The 17,472-nt window shown below is 40.7% G+C and overlaps 1 protein-coding gene across 1 annotated transcript in view; it reads left to right on the top strand.

Annotated features, from left to right (window-relative positions):
- DHX15 (DEAH-box helicase 15) overlaps nt 1-17,472 on the top strand; it is a 59,091-nt gene that overhangs the window by 32,185 nt on the left and 9,434 nt on the right. Inside the window, exons 8-12 of the mRNA XM_076336040.1 lie at nt 1,203-1,352; nt 1,515-1,623; nt 2,788-2,979; nt 6,039-6,161; nt 8,479-8,669. Of these exons, the coding sequence (XP_076192155.1) occupies nt 1,203-1,352; nt 1,515-1,623; nt 2,788-2,979; nt 6,039-6,161; nt 8,479-8,669 (765 nt within the window). The remainder of the gene's footprint in view (nt 1-1,202; nt 1,353-1,514; nt 1,624-2,787; nt 2,980-6,038; nt 6,162-8,478; nt 8,670-17,472) is intronic.

Raw genomic sequence — 17,472 nt, 5'->3', positions numbered from 1 at the left:
TTCTTTTAAGTCATGTTAGTGTAGAAAACTCTAGTGCTAAAATGAGAAGAGAGAAATGATACCTAGGGTAGTACTGTTTCTTGTCAGTATTTATCATGTACTGTTGCAGCCCTGAAGATTGTCATCGAGCTTGTATTGTGCTTCTTGGAACAACATGGGATGTTCAGAGGAATGGAAGTAGCTTGCCTACAGTCAACCCACTAACTAAAGAAAAAATAAACTACAAATCTCTTAATCTTCATTTAGTTTTTTCATTAGCTATAACTGTCTTTACAACTTGGTTTCTTAGACTTTTCCTTTAATACTTATACACATTGTCAGCCTTTTAAACTTTTTGCAAAATGAGAGATACAGCAGAATGTGAGTACAGTCAATGCATCTTCATACACAAGTTTCAATCACCATTTAGGCTGAGGTTTTTTTCACACGTGGTTCTTACACTGAAAGAATACCTTCTGTAATAAGAAATAAAGTTTTTGTACATGTTTTATACCTACTCACACCAGGAGGGTGTTAAAACATGGACCAAAGAACATCTTCAACTGAAACTACTATCTGACTGCTGCTTTTATTTTTTTTTACAGTATATTCTTTTCCATGAGCCCTAATGAGTTGGCAAGGCTGCTGTTTATGTATGACTGCAATGGAAATTTTACAGTAAATTCCAGCGTATCTTTTGTACTGTGACAGTCTGCATGTACCCTTGAAATACACTCTTGCTTTATCTGATTTTTACAGTTGCATTCAACCTTAATGTTAGATTTTTCTGACCTCTAGAACATGATTATTCAACCTTATAATTGTATCAAGACAACTTTTTCTCATGGAATTATTTGAGCATCAAGAGTGTGTTTAGCACTCCATAGAACAAATTGGACACATTCCTTCTGCCATGAAAATCTTATCTAAAAATACACACATTTAAGGAGGACAGGGACCCTGGCAGGAGTAGTTGTGAACAAATGAATAAAAAGTAAATGCTGTTCTCTAGGCAGTTGTATTTGAAGCTTTCTGTCACTGATCCAAAGGCTTTTGTAGCCAATTTTTTTTTCTCCTTTCAGTTACATATAATTTGTGATTTCCTAGTCGGAAGCTGTGTTTGAAAATAAGTTTAAAGCAGTCTCTTTTTTAGATAGTTGTCTTATCCATGAGCAGTGCTCATTCTTTTTGTTCTTTCCTGCTCTAATTCCACTTTCAAATAGGTATACAATCCTCGTATCCGAGTGGAGTCTCTCTTGGTGACTGCGATTAGTAAAGCTTCCGCTCAGCAGCGAGCTGGCCGTGCTGGTCGTACTAGACCAGGCAAGTGCTTCAGGCTTTATACAGAGAAGGCTTACAAAACTGAAATGCAGGTAAGATTACTTTTTCTAGATTGTATATATAAGAACATCTGATCGGTACAGGTAGTTGAGTGCCGTGCTACCAAACAAAATCAGAATTTGAATGCTTGTGTAATTTAAAGTCTTTGGAAGAACAAGTGTTCTGAATTTTCTTTTTTCCCTTCCCCCTCCCAGGACAACACATATCCTGAAATTTTGAGGTCTAACTTAGGATCTGTAGTATTGCAGCTCAAGAAGCTTGGTATAGATGATTTGGTGCACTTTGATTTTATGGATCCTCCAGGTACCTATTTCTATTTTATCTTGTCTACTGTAAGTGTTACATTTTTGACTTCTGAAATCTTTATTTTGGTGAATATTTTATATAACAACAACATGGGATAAATTCTTCTATTTTTTTTACTGTTTTTATTGTAATCCATAAGGAATATCTTTTGTTTATCCTGGAATTTAGTGCTCTGTCTTATCAAAGCAAGCTTTTTATGTTTCTGTCCGCATAACAGCATTTAATGGAACCAGGGAATCTACTGAATGCCCCTTACCTGCAGAGGATAAGACAAAATTACGGGCATTAGAAAATCTATTACTTGATGACTCTTTTTTACTTACCACCTTGATTACACATTTTAATTGTGCATCGATTAACAACTGTATGTAAATAAAATTGGCTAGTGTTTTTAAAGCTGAATACATGTTTTTGGCTCAAACTATAAAGTTAATGTGCATCTCCCTCCTAACAGTGTTAAATGTTCATATATACTTTAACTGGGTTATATTGCTAATTAAAAACATAGATCGGCCATATATAAATACATCAAAGTTGGTTTGTTTTTTCCCCCTAAAATAAAAACATGATTTATAATCTGTAAGCTTTTAAATAGCTCTACAGAACAATTGCATTCTTTGTGCTATGCAGCATGTGAGATAGTTTAGCAGGAAGGCTTTTGGATTTCCTTCTGTTTTCTTTGTGGGTGTAATATACACTTGCTATGAGGAATGAAGGATTAAGAGAACATTCTTACAGGCTCAGATTTGTGAAAGACTGTAGATATCTAGAGTTGACATGGCTGAGATTTTAGGACTGTATCAATCTGTTCTGTATGGAACAAGGGAAAATGCGTCAGTGCATTGGGGGGCAAGTGATACTACTATGATACTGAATATTTCACAGTGCCACTGCTGTCTGAATTTTGAGAAGCAGTTATCTTCAAATAGTCAAAGCTTTTGATCCAGTTAAGAGCTCTTCTAAATAAGTGGGGTTTTTCCCCCCCCCAGTTCATTCATGTCTGGATGTATGTGACTGAACTTGGTAACAAATCTCTGTTTGGAAGTCTGTTGAATGGAGAGCGAAAAATGAGATGGCTTATAATAGTCTGTGCTTCCTCATTTTTTTGCTTATTCAGAGCAGTTTGATTGATGTGCCTACCTAAATATTTTTTTCTTTCAGCTCCTGAAACTTTGATGAGAGCCTTAGAGCTTTTGAATTATCTGGCTGCTTTAAATGATGATGGGGACTTGACTGAGTTGGGATCCATGATGGCTGAATTTCCATTGGACCCACAACTGGCTAAAATGGTTATTGCAAGTTGTGACTACAACTGTTCTAATGAGGTCCTATCTATTACAGCCATGTTGTCAGGTAATAGCAGGGAAAGAGATACTAAACAAAATGCAGATCTTCAGTTTGGGGAAAAATTGAGTTTTCCACATCAAAAACATAAACAACACAAATATATTTCTAATAAAATTAGAATTGTTTTTTAAAACTTCATATAGGGGTTTAATCATTATGGGCTTACGTAGAGACCTTGAAGCTAATAAATAGTAATGTTAAGAGGTTAACGTGCATAAAACGGTCAAACAGTTTGCTCCGAACTTTAGTTAAAAGCGTATGTGTTAGAGTTGATAGAGGGGGGGAAAAAATCAGGGTAGTGGAACAGAATTTTCTTTTTAGACTCATAGTCAGGACCAGAAATGTCAGCTGAACCACTCTGGTTTTTAAGGCAGTGAAATCTATTTTGTATAGTGCGTTCTTCTGCACTTCGATAAATCCCAGTATTTCCAAAAGGATTACAGTGTAATTTATATTAAACCATAAGCTTGTACATGAAATGATACATTTTTCAGTCATTAAGTGGCAAAGCTGAAGAACAGTCATTACTTTTAAAGGGAGGAAAAACTTCCGGGGAGGATGTATATTTATAAGAATTAATTCGTGTGCACAGCTGTACTTTGCTGCTGTGTTATGTGAATAGCACTGCGTCAGAGCAGAGCTGCTTGTCGAGAGATCTTGATGAGAGAAAAATGTTATCAAGCAAGCCTTATATTTCATTTCCCAGTTATGTAGAACTGACTTCATTTTATAGTTAGCTGTCATAGGACAAGCAGCAAGATTTAGTCTATTATGAAAATGGGGCTGTTCTTACGCATAACTACTCTTTTTTGTCTTTTGGGTGTACTATTTTACCAGGCTCTTCACAATGCAGGTGTACTGGTTACATGCTTAACTTGGTTGAATAGAGAAAAAAAAAAAATGTTTTGGCTAAGTGTAAAATCTGTTGCTTCAGTTTAGTCTTACAGTATGTTTATATGAAAGTTTTTAAGAACAAGCTAAAATGTTTGTTGCAGAGTTATGATTGTTCAGACTCAGAGCAGATGGGCAGGGCAGAATTGTAATAATTTTTTTTTTAATGAGATGGTAGGCTTAATTGCGGAGGTGGTGGTAGGTTGGTGCCTGTCTTTCTCTTCCATTCCCCCCTTTCCCTCCCAGTCTCTACTGCAGATCAGTATGTCTAGTATTTTTGTGTGTGGTCTTCAACTGATTTGTCTTACTCCTTTTTCTATTTACCTTTTCCCAGGCCATGATGCTTTTTTTGTTTTAAGGCACAATTACTGTCATGATAAATAAGTTTAAAAAAAAAAAAAATTGAAGCTGGTTAATGTGTAGAATGAAGCTGGGTTGTAACTAAAATTCTGCTCTTAAAAAAACATAGTCCTAGTATTTGTGAGGACTATTTCCCAAAGTAAACACTTTTTTAAACCAGTGGCATGACTGTATGTTATGGTTCCTTAAGTCCACATAAAGATTGTCAGGCTCTGGATAGCAACCCAAGTATTAATAGTTTGGACTGAGTGGAAAACTAGATACCAGAAAAGAGCAGAGAATAGCATTGAATAAATGAGCAGATCAAATGATTTTACTTCATTTTGTAAGAACTGTGGTGTCTTGCTGTGGGGTAGAAAGTGCTATTACTTATTCAAAATGGTGAGTTAAGCCAGTGATAGAATAATATGGAATTTGTTTTTATTAGTCTGAGTTTGAAATTAAAATACACTTTATATTATCTCTGTTTTCAAATGCAGGACCCAAAATACAGGGTGTTCATTTTGCACCTGCATTTCCATTTTTCTTTAATGCATTGGTCTTTCTGATTTGTTAACCATGTGAATCACTGTTGCAGCGTGTATTTTTTGCTCAAGTTCCACCCAGTATTCAACTCAACGTATTTTTGAAATGTAGTGTTTTGGGGCTTTTATAGGAATTTAAGAATAAAATAAAGTAAAACCACATAACACCCCACAAAAAGGCTCTCATCTGTTAGGGGCAGATGAGATGCAAAGAGGTGTTATGAGATTAGTGGGCTTCAGTTATAGAAGGATAATGTAGTCCCAAGCAGATGGAAAAAGATAAAGGATTTGTGGCACCTTACTTAACATTCATTTTATTGAAATTTAACCTCTTAAAAATTACATCTACTTAAAACCAAACTGATTTTTTTCTTCTGTAGATCTCTCTAAAGTGAAGATCTCTTATAACTACTTTCAAGATTTTGTGAATTAGTATTGATATTACAAACATATAAGAATGTTGACAGACCGTGAATTAAGTTGGCTGCAATACTGTTTGTGGTCTTTGGTAGTCTGTATTTGGAGAGGGAATGTTAAAACACGATTTTTGGATTCAAGTCAGACTGAGTCAGATTTATGTGAGAGAATATAATGATAAAGCTCATCACACTGCGATTTTTTTTTTTAAATTTTTTTAAAAACTTATTTCAAGTAGTGCCAAAGGACGGTTTAACCTTCCACCACTACCGCTACCATCACAACCTTTAGAACTTAGTACATTCATTCACATGTTTCTGTATACCAGTGCTGATAACAATACCATCTGGGGAAGAGGGCTTGACGTTACTAGTGTGTCCTATCTAGTAGCAGACTTGTGATAAAACTCATGTTCGTTTAGACTGTGCTAGTGCAGTACAGTTTCAGAACTACCTTCTTCACTCTGTCCATAGAGGCTTTCTGAGAAAGCAAATCTGTAATTAATGTGTTTTGTTACATGGGGTACTAGCACCTGGTAGAGCTATCAGCACTGGGTCTTGAACTAAGATCTGTTTAGCCTTCCAGTATACATAGGCAATCTTGATGGCCTTCAGACTAGAGATTTTGATGCCTACGTATAGTTCTATTAAAATAATCAGGTACTCTGTAGCTTTGAAACCCTCTTGTCTTACAGATGTGGTTAGGTGTTGATGTACCAAATCAAGGTAGTAAACAGTCCAAGATGCAGTTGGAGGCCATCCTGCCCTGCCCTATGCTCTGTGAACTGACCTAGCTAGGCCTTGTTCCTCTATCTGTGAATGCGTGACTCATCGATATGGGCGTTTGTGTTGGGCCCATACCAACCTTGTTTAGTCCCACAGTGTTTTGTTCGCCCCACGGAAGCAAAGAAAGCAGCAGATGAAGCCAAGATGAGGTTTGCCCACATAGATGGAGATCATTTGACGTTGCTGAATGTCTACCATGCTTTCAAACAAAGTAAGTGTGCATCTGTTTTAGCAAAATTATTTATAATACTTTGTGCTGCCAGCTTTCGTTCCTGGATTCCAAGGACAGTGGAAAGACTTGGCCTTGTTTTTTGAGCCATTCTATTGTAATCTTAAGTCTCTTTTTTAAAGTATGTAAAAGAGCTATTTAAATGCTACTTTCCCGGGGGGTGGGGGAGGAGGGAGGGAATGGGATGGGATGATGACACAAAACCAAAAACCCAGCCAAGAGATCATGTAATAAACTGATGAGTATGGAGACAAGCCAGGCTTTTAAATCAATGCTGGGTAACCTTGGACAGAAGGAAGTAAGTGTTCCTATAATTAAGAAATATTGGAAGTTTGTTATGTGACATTAATTATGGAAATATCTGCATAATTGCTTAGTAATTTTTCAGGGAGAGCAGTGCAGAAAATACTCTGAATTTGGAGAAGAATACGTTCCTAGAAGCAAAACCTTTTTAATCCTAACTTTTTAATATAGTTAGGAATTCTGTAATAAGGCCTTGGGATGGATTGAAAGGCAAAGGGGTGGTGCATCAACAAGAAGTAACTTAGAGCCATACGATAAATTTATTTCATTTACCTCATTTCTGTGTATGGATTTTAGGGAAAAAGTATGGTCCTCCTCAGCATAGCTGAAGTATATTTTAGCAGCTTGAAAAAGATGGGAATGAACAGGTGAAGCTAGGAGTTCTCTTGAAAAATGACTACATAAGTGGCACACTTTTTTAACAGTGACTTATCCTGGTGGTAAGTAAAAAGATTGCTCTTAACTGCCAACCAGGTTAAATTAGATGCTCCAGTTGCATGGTCCTGTAAGCAAACAAAAAAGCAGCAGTCTTTTACCCTGATGAGTAAAAAAATCCCACAATTCAGTGCAGCTTTGATCTAGAAATTTTGCATTGAAACATTCTAACACTGTATCATTATGTGTCAATCCAAAGTATGTGTATCTTCAGTCCAAACAGAAGTATTCAAAACTGTTTAAAACAATAGCTGAGAAACTTCTACTAAATACTTGTGAATTGAAAACATCTGTTGCTTGTTTTTTCTATTAGCTTTTTACTTAACAGGATCCAGTATGTCTTGCAGACATTTTGTGTGTGCATGTTTCTGCAAGCCACTGCTTTCATGCTCAGGTTACTGAGGGATGGAATTATCTGGGGGATAATCTTTTGTTCAGTTGTTCAGTTTGAGTAGGATTTCTGGGATTCAGTATCAGAAGACAAAATGCTGCTACTGTTTGTATCTAGAACAATATAAAACAGTTATGGGTCATCTAAAATGCACAGTTTAAATGGCACAGAAAGTAACATGCTGTGGTACTTCAGTTATGATTCTACTGCATGGTGTACAAGAGCTTCAGCATTCATACTTCATTTTAAATAATTCTGTAAGATAAAGCACAGAAACAACTTAAACTTTCCTCAAATTATGTAACCTTCCTTCTTTTCAATGCAAATTAAGAATAGTCTCTGTATCAGAGATACTTCAAGTTTTAAATTTTGTTAAGGTTGGCTTTGTTGGATTATTAAACTGACAAAGATTAGAAGAGAATCACTTGAAAAGTAACAGAATTGGTAGGGAGAACTGGGTTTCTTGATGTTAAACATGCAGGTTTTTATCCCAACAGAATGGTTTAGGCTTGCTGTCTTAACAGATTTCTTATTAGAGCCATCAGCGGTAGAAACAGTAACTCAAGAGTACTGAGTTCTGTTGCTGACGCTGTATTTTACCAGTCACCTACATTTACTTAAACTGCTGTGAGGTGCATCACAGTTAGTATTAGATTAGTCTGTTTGTCTAGCTCTTAACTGTTACTTGAATGCTTAATTTAAGGAGGGTTTGGTTTCTCAAATACAATATAATTATGTACAATCTTCTTTTGTGTTTATTGCACAGTACAGTTCAAGATTGTGCAGTGTTCCTTATGTTCAGTTACATTTTACACTGCAGGTTTGGAAGATGATTTTTCTAGTTGCAGGGTGTGACTTTCGAAATATGCAAAATTTATTGGTGTGGTATTTCAGCAAAACATCAGTGATTGTGTGTATATTATGTTGGTGAGGGGAAAAAAGCTAATTTTCTTTTGTCCTGACCCCATGCTTCCTGAATAGAAAACAATTTGGGCAAGTTATCTAATGCAGGAAATCAACTGAATAAACTAAGAGCTGTTGTCATTTATAAAAGTTTATGGATATTTTTTTCTGGTTCATCTGACTGATCAATTGGTTAGTTGCTGTTTTATTTACTTGTTCTAATTGGATGAAATACTCATTTTTGATTCATGTTTTTTAATGTTGCAGATCATGAGTCGGTTCAGTGGTGTTATGACAACTTCATTAACTACAGGTCCCTGATGTCTGCAGACAATGTACGCCAACAGCTGTCACGAATCATGGATAGATTTAATTTGCCTCGTAGAAGCACAGACTTTACCAGCCGAGACTATTACATCAACATAAGAAAGGCATTAGTTACTGGGTATTTCATGCAGGTATGTGTGCATTCTTGTAGGGAACATAGTTCAGTGTTTACATTGGCTTTTGATGTTAGTATGGTTTTTATAATTTATCAAAGCTTTATGAATGTTACTTAAATTATATATGGCTAACTATATTGCCACTTAGTCTTTGTCAGGATGCTTGGTTATTACTCAAATAGTACATTCTTTCGTCAGATCTTATTTGGAAGAGAAGTTGTAGGCAATCTTACTAGTATCAAAATACTGTTTCTGGCATGACCAGTCAAGAATTGACCGCTACCTTCTGAATAGCTGAGGAAGTAACTTCATAAAACATTTCAAAATAACTGCAGAATATGTAGTTTTTACATTATTTGTCATCTGATACAAACAGGGGAAGTATAATTGTATATAAATATTAATTATATGTAATCCTTATAGAAGGAGAATATTTTCTTTTGCGTACTTTTCCATATTTATATTTCACTTTTAAATTACATGAGTCACAAGTACTGGAGTACTAGAGCAGGTCTGTAATCTCAAGAGGTATGCTGTTTGTAACTCATTTGCCTCTTGAACCAGGATGAGTTCCTGGAAGCCAGTCTCCACTGCTACCTCCTGGATGCTTTACATTTCACGTTAAGCATGCTTCTAAGCTAGAATGCAGGCTGTGTGTTTTGTTTTTGGTTTTTGGCATAGTCCCTTCATGCCATGTTTTTTCTCTTCAGCATTCATCCCTGGGGCTAAGAAGAGTCCCTTTGGCTCTTGCCGACCCAGGGGTCAGAACCTTTAATGGGAGTGAGTCTTCATCCTCATTGACTCTGGATTGTTGTGATAATGTTTTTCCCAGCAAACATGCATTCTGACCAGCAATGTCTCTGCTAGAGCCTAATACCTCACTCCTGAAGAACACAACCTTGTTATCTTTAAGAGGTGGACCAGTGCCCATGGCATTTCCTAATTTTTCTTTTGAGCTGTGCTCTAGTGGTATTTGAGGACAAAAGCTTACCAGTTGAAAAGGGAACTGTTGGTTAGTGCTGTGCAGCTTAGAATGGCAAAGCAGCTTGACAGGCATGCACTTACCACATCCTGACTGGGGCGCAGACTTGGGTACTATGTATGTTTAACGCACGCGCACACACACATCCCCCCCAAGGAAACAGTGCCTTCCCCAGGGCTAGGCCAGCCAGTCTGTAGCAGAAACATGTTTCTGGGTTTTCAGAATACAGGAATGTCAATGTCGGCAACTGCATTTCACTGTAATGCAAATGGGAGATTAAGGCTGCTGGCTGCTTTTAAATATTAAAATAGTTCTAAAGACTGACTTGCTGTAACCCTTCAGACAATCAGGCTAGTCACTGTGTTCAGTCCTTGCTTTTGGGACACATTTTTTTCATCTTTCTTGGGGGACACTTCAGTATGCATTCCCACCTACACCTTTAATTCTGTAAATGTTTTGCAAGAGAAAGAACAGTTCTGCCCAACAGTCCTTCTGGGGCCCCAGCTGGTTGAGGCAGGTCTGATTGCTGCAGTTGCACTTTTGTTTGGCAGAGTACCCTATGGCTTCCTTTATTTGCTTGGACCTATAGCAGGTCATGTCCTTGGAAGTTTGTGCACTGTCAGTTTGTTTTATGTTACTCAAAGTGAAAACTCTTCCTCTAGTAGATGTTTTCCTGGCATGGATATGGAACTGCACTGTTTGTGCAGGTAGCTTTTTGGTCTCTACTGCTCAGGAGTTAAAGCTCTGACTTTATATTTTTGCTGTGAATAGAGTAGTAGGCTCACATAGATGAAAATGAAAGCCTTTCCAGAAGCCTCTGCGGGCTTCCATGGTCAATAGGTTGTTTACCGCCCCCCTCACCCAAAATGCCTAACTGAATTTTTGGGCTGAATCAAGAAATAGCTGAGGCAGATCTGTTGAAGGCATTTGGAGTGGAAGCCATTTCAACAGTTTCTCTTCACCTTTGATGTGTTTGAGTCCATTTCATTTTGAGTTTCTTTGACTCTTTAACCTCCATGATAGTGTGATCCTGTTTGACCTTGACTCTGAACCTTCTCTCATTAATTCCATGTTGCTTTGAGTAACCTTCAGTAGAAAACATAGAAATACAAGTTTTTATAAGTACTTATAAATACCCAAAAGAGATGTTATTTGCCAGCAGCTGAAGTACTTAAAAATGTAGTCAGTATGCACATTGTACCCTCTCTAAGCAGATACTCAGGCTCTGGCTTTTGGGGGGCTCTTGTTCAGGAAACCTGTGTAATGAAATACATACATCAGTCTGTCCTCTTAGTACAGAACATGTGTGGAATTCCAGGTCTGAGCACTTGCAAAGTATGTGCACATACAGTAGGTGGTCTGTGCATGTAAAGTACTAAGGTCTATGGGCAGCACATGGCAGAAGTTTAAGTTTAAAAATGCAGTGTGAAGTGGAAAAAACGGTAGCAGCCATTCTTCTGAAATAGTTCTTGCTGACTGCATTGTTTTATACTTTGGTAATTGCCTACTGTCCTAAAAACAATCATAAAATTTTACTGTAGAAATTTCTGTACTAATCAAGACCTGTGGTTGATGTCAGATGGTGCGGGCTTGTATTAACTATTGAAATAGTACTAATTATACAAGCAGTACTAAGTACTGTAAATTTGCCTCCCTTCAGTTGTGTGTCAGTGACTGATAAATGTGGAATTTCTGCTGGTGACGAATCGTATTTTTACCCTTCATATTTAAATACAAACTCAAATTCCAGTAAATCTGCCATAGACAAGCAAAGGGAATAGTAAAATAGTGTAAAACTGTCAGGAATTCTGTGTGTAGAAAAACAACTGGAAGGATAGATATTGACAAGAAGTTAAGTGTCTTGTAAAATTTTTGTGCTGTGTCCCCCGTTTCTTCTAGCTTTTATAGTAGAAAACTTTTATTGGCTTTTTTCAGTAATTATTTCTGTATCACACGTCAGAATATGCGAAGTATATATAAAATAGAGCAAGAGTGATGCTTGCAAAATCACTAAGAAACTGCTCATTGAAAATAAAATACATCAGAGAAATACTGCTTTCTCAGTATTCTCTACCTTGGTGCTAGACATATCCTGTCTTAAGAAGGGAGAAAGATTGGAAAATTGTACCACTTAACACAATCTGAATTTGGTAATAAAACTCAAGAACTAGGGACAGATGATTATTTACTCAACAGAAGTAGAAAAACTAAACTTTAAAAATTATAAGTGTTAATAGACATGTAGCTGAAATAACTGTGTGGTAAAGACTAAGCAAAAAATAATTATACTACAGGAAGTAAGTTAAGGAAACTGTTAAAACTGAATTGGAAAAGGCAAGCAAATGCCAAAGTCTGTTAAAGATGGGTCATCTTCCTCTTAGCAATTTTTTTTTTGAGACTGAAATTACCAGTTGTCTTAAAGAACTTAGGTTTTTATCATTGTATTTCCAAGCTAGTAGTGAAGGCAGAACAAGAATTGATAGTTGAAAATTTAAATCAGAATTTAAAGGTGGAACAAAGTACTGTAGTATGTGGTAGAGCCACCACTGTCCTGTGGTGTCTCCAAATCAAGCTTGGAACATTTTTTGGAAGATGTGGCTTAGTCATATACGGAGGGGGTGTCACCCTCTATGTCAATGACCAGCTGGAGTGCATGGAGCTCTGCCTGGGGATGAGTGAGGAGCCGACCAAGAGCTTATGGGTCAGGATTAAAGGGAAGGCAGGGACAGGTGACATTACGGTGGGGGTCTGCTACAGGCCACCTGACCAGGAAGACAGAGCAGAAGAGGCCCTCTATAGACAGATAGGAGCAGCCTCACGCTCACAAGCCCTGGTCCTCATGGGGGGACTTCAATCACCCCGACATCTGTTGGAGGGACAAGACGGCAGGGCATAAGCAATCCGGGAGGTTCCTGGAATGTGTCAATCATAACTTCCTTCTCCAAGTGGTAGAGGAGCCAACGAGGAGAGGTGCTATATTGGACCTTGTTCTCACCAACGAGGAAGGGCTGGTGGGGAATGTGAAGCTCAAGGGCAGCCTGGGCTGCAGTGACCACGAAATGGTGGAGTTCAAGATCCTTAGGGCAGCGAGGAGGGCGCAGAGCAAGCTCACTCCCCTGGACTTCAGGAGACTTTGGCCTCTTCAGGGATCTGCTTGGTAGAATGCCATGGGACAAAGCCCCGGAGGGAAGAGGGGCCCAAGAAAGCTGGGTGATATTCAAGGATCACCTCCTTCAAGCTCAGGAGCGATGCATCCCAACAAAGAGGAAGCCGGGCAAAAACACCAGGAGGCCTGCATGGATGACCAAGGAGCTCCTGGACAAACTCGGACACACAAAGGAAGCCTACAGAGGGTGGAAGCAAGGACAGGTAGCCTGGGAGGAATACAGAGCAATTGTCCGAGCAGCCAGGGATCAGGTTAGGAAAGCTAAAGCCCTGATAGAATTAAATCTGTCCAGGGATGTCAAGGGCAACAAGAAAAGCTTCTGTAGGTATGTCGGGGATAAAAGGAAGGTGAGGGGAAAAATGTGGGCCCTCTCTGGAACAAAACAGGAGACCTGGTTACCCAGGACACAGAGAAGGCAGGGGTGCTCAATGACTTTGCCTCAGTCTTCACCGGCAGGTGCTTGAGCCTCACCGCCCAAGCCGCAGAAGGCAAAGGCGGGGACTGGGAGAATGAAGAGCCACCCACTGTGGGAGAAGATCAGGTTTGAGACCATCTAAGGCACCTGAAAGTGCACGAGTCCATGGGACCTGATGAGATCCATCCACGGATCCTGAAGGAACTGGTGGATGAAGTTGCTAAGCCACTATCCATCATATTTGAGAAGTCGTGGCAGACTGGTGAAGTTCCCACTGACTGGAAGAGGGGGAAAAATAACCCCCATTGTTAAAAAGGGCAAAAAGGAGGACCTGGGGAACGACAGGCCAGTCAGTCTCACCTCTGTGCCTGGGAAGATCATGGAACAGATCCTCCTGGAAGCTATGCTAAGGCACATGGAGGACAGGGAGGTGATTCGAGACAGCCAGCATGGCTTCACGAAGGGCAAGTCCTGCCTGACCAACCTAGTGGCCTTCTATGGTGGAGTGACTACATCAGTGGACATGGGAAGGGCTACAGATGTCATCTATCTGGACTTCTGTAAGGCCTTTGACATGGTCCCCCACGACATCCTTCTCTCTAAACTGGAGAGGTATGGATTTGATGGGTGGACTGCCCAGTGGATGAGGAGTTGGTTGGATGGTCGCATCCAGAGGGTAGTGGTCAACGGCTCAATGTCCAGATGGAGATTGGTGAGAAGTGGCGTCCTGCAGGGGTCCATATTGGGACCGGTACTCTTTAATGTCTTCATCAATGACATAGACAGTGGGATCGAGCTCACCCTCAGGAAGTTTGCAGATGACACCAAGCTGAATGGTGCAGTTGACACGCCAGAGGGACGGGATGCCATCCAGAGGGACCAGGACAAGCTGGAGAAGTGGGCCCGTGTGAACCTCATGAGGTTTAACAAGGCCAAGTGCAAGGTCCTGCACCTGGGTCGGGGCAACCCCCGGTATCAGTACAGGCTGGGGGATGAAGGGATTGAGAGCAGCCCTGCCGAGAAGGACTTGGGGGTACTGGTGGATGAAAAGCTGGACATGAGCCGGCAATGTGCGCTCACAGCCCAGAAGGCCAACTGTATCCTGGGCTGCATCAAAAGAAGCGTGGCCAGCAGGTTGAGGGAGGTGATTCTGCCCCTCTACTCTGCTCTCGTGAGACCCCACCTGCAGTACTGTGTCCAGCACTGGAGCCCTCAGCGTAAGAAGGACACAGACCTGTTGGAGCGGGTCCAGAGGAGGGTCACAAAAATGATCAGGGGGATGGAACACCCCTCCTATGAAGAAAGGCTGAGAGAGTTGGGGTTGTTCAGCCTAGAGAAGAGAAGGCTTTGGGGAGACCTTATTGCAGCCTATCAGTACTTAAAGGGGGCTTATAAAAAAAAAAAAAAGATGGGGGCAAACTTTTTAGCAGGGCCTGTTGCGACAGGACAAGGGGGAATGGCCTTAAACTAAAGGGGGACAGATTTAGACTAGATAGAAGGAAGAAATTTTTTTCTGCTGAGGGTGGTGAAGCACTGGCACAGGTTGCCCAGAGAGGTGGTGTGTGCCCCATCCCTGGAAACATTGAATGTCAGGTTGGCCGGGGCTCTGAGCAACCTGATCTAGTTGAAGATGTCCCTGCCCACGGCAGGGGGGGTTGGACTAGATGACCTTTAAAGGTCCCTTCCAACCCAAACTATTCTGTGATCTATCAGGGTCACTACAGAGGATGAAATTAAATGACCTGTGCTATACAGAAAGTTACATGTCAGATGATTGGACTGCTAATTAAAATCTCATTTTTGCTGCTACTCAGTCTTTGGTGCTATTTTGTGTATAGAATGATGTATATTTTGAAGCCTTTACATAATCAGGCTCCTACAATAATAGAACGGTAATAAAATAAACTTATGAGGCGAAAGTGGTCACCACTGCTTTTAATGGTGTTCATTTTGCTCTTCAAGAATGCAGAAGAACAGTTTAAAATGTAATAGCTTCAGAAACACTGTTGCATGCTCTACAACCAGAAATTGCAGAAATTGAAGCAACTGACATTGCTCTTTTGGTGCATCCTAGCATTCTTTTTTCAAAAAGACAGACAAGAAACAATTATTTCTCTAAACTGTCTGTCAAGACTAGCCTGCCAAAATTTGTAGCTTTAAATCTAAGAAAGGTTGGATCTTGTGATACTATTGGTGAATGGAGTTCAATCCAGTTGGCGGCCAGTCACGAGTGGTGTTCCCCATGGCTCAGTTTTGGGGCCGGTCTTGTTCAATATCTTTATCAATGATCTGGATGAGGGGATCGAGTGCACCCTCAGTAAGTTTGCAGACGACACCAAGTTGGGCGGGAGTGTTGATCTGCTCGAGGGTAGGAAGGCTCTGCAGAGGGACCTGGACAGGCTGGATCGATGGGCCGAGGCCAACTGTATGAGGTTCAACAAGGACAAGTGCCGGGTCCTGCACTTCGGCCACAACAACCCCATGCAGCGCTACAGGCTTGGGGAAGAGTGGCTGGAAAGCTGCTTGTTGGAAAAGGACCTGGGGGTGCTGGTCGACAGCCGGCTGAACATGAGCCGGCAGTGTGCCCAGGCGGCCAAGAAGGCCAATGGCATCCTGGCCTGTATCAGAAATAGTGTGGCCAGCAGGAGTAGGGAAGTGATCGTGCCCCTGTACTCGGCCCTGGTGAGGCCGCACCTCGAATACTGTGTTCAGTTTTGGGCCCCTCACTACAAGAAGGATGTTGAGGTGCTGGAGCGTGTCCAGAGAAGGGCAATGAGGCTGGTGAGGGGTCTGGAGAACAAGTCTGATGAGGAGGGGCTGAGGGAACTGGGGTTGTTTAGCCTGGAGAAGAGGAGGCTGAGGGGAGACCTCATCGCTCTCTACAACTACCTGAAAGGAGGTTGTAGCGAGGTGGGTGTCGGTCTCTTCTCCCAAGTAACTAGTGATAGGACGAGAGGAAACGGCCTCAAGTTGTGCCAGGGGAGGTTTAGATTGGCTATGAGGAAAAATGTCTTTACTGAAAGAGTGGTTGAACATTGGAACAGGCTGCCCAGGGAAGTGGTGGAGTCCCCATCCCTGGAGGTATTTAAAAGACGTGTAGATGCGGCACTTAGGGACATGGATTAGTGGACATGGTGGTGTTGGGTTGACAGTTGGACTCAAAGATCTTAGAGGTCTTTTCCAACCTTAATGATTCTATGATTCTGTGATTCTATTCCTGCTTTTGCCCTTTCAAGTGCATTTGGATTTACAGTGGTTTGACACGTTTGACTAAAGGCTCCTGGTTGGACCCTCTAGGTTAAATGACATGATAGATAATAAATAAGCACTGGCACACTTGAAATTTCAGGTGAGGGTGTGTCATTCTTAATAAAATTGTGACATCATTGAAGCCTCTGTTATGAGAACTTGAACTAAAACCTTTTCCTATGGTGTCATGTGCCATGGTGGCCACTGTTCCCATGTGAGTTTGTCATGTTGATAAAAGCGTTATAAGTGTCTCTAAATCATCAGCAGGTGGGCTTTCTCAGTCTGCAGAGTAACCTGTTGCAGAGATGCATGGGCTGGCTTGGTTCTTCATGGTCCTTTTAGGGTCATGTTTGTATAGCTCCTTATCTCATGTCAATAGGGTTAATAGTTTTTCCTTCCATTTACAGCCCCATTCTTTGTTCAGGTAGCCTAATTCACAAATGTACAATTCCTTGATGATCTCAGGGTTCAAGGGTGTTCCCTAGTGTCTTGCTTACTACCACCACTCATTGAAAAATGAACCCATTTCATAGATGTGCTTTGTAAGATTCTGTGGTTTCTGTGGAAGCTCGTGCTTTTTATACTCTGAGCCTCACGGAATGGTTGAGGTTGGAAGGGACCTCTGCCTCTGGAGGACATCTGGCCCAACCACCACTACATCGTATTTTACAGGCACTGGAATTGGTTGCATGCCAGGGGTTCAAAGGAGCGTAAACGTATATGCTGCCTCCCATGTGTCCTTGTTTGCTCCCTTATGTCAGCCTTGGTGCTTGCCTGAGCACATTCTAAATTCTTTTAGCGTAGTGGTCTGGCAAGCCACTTACACCTTCAGAGAAGAAGGAGGACTGGCTCTCTGTCAGCTGTGCTGAAACAGCTCAGGCCAGGAGGGAGCAGGAAAATGCAGTAGCTGACCGTTAGATCATCATTGCTTGCTGTAGAGCCGTACCTTCGCTCTGCATATTTCATTATAGAGTGTTGCCATTACTGAACCTGGAATTCTTTGCCG

The sequence above is a fragment of the Aptenodytes patagonicus genome, chromosome 4 (assembly GCF_965638725.1).
Source record: "Aptenodytes patagonicus chromosome 4, bAptPat1.pri.cur, whole genome shotgun sequence".
In the NCBI taxonomy this organism is placed as follows: domain Eukaryota; kingdom Metazoa; phylum Chordata; class Aves; order Sphenisciformes; family Spheniscidae; genus Aptenodytes; species Aptenodytes patagonicus.
Note: the sequence above shows the minus strand (reverse complement) of the source record. Positions and strands in the feature narration are given on the sequence as shown.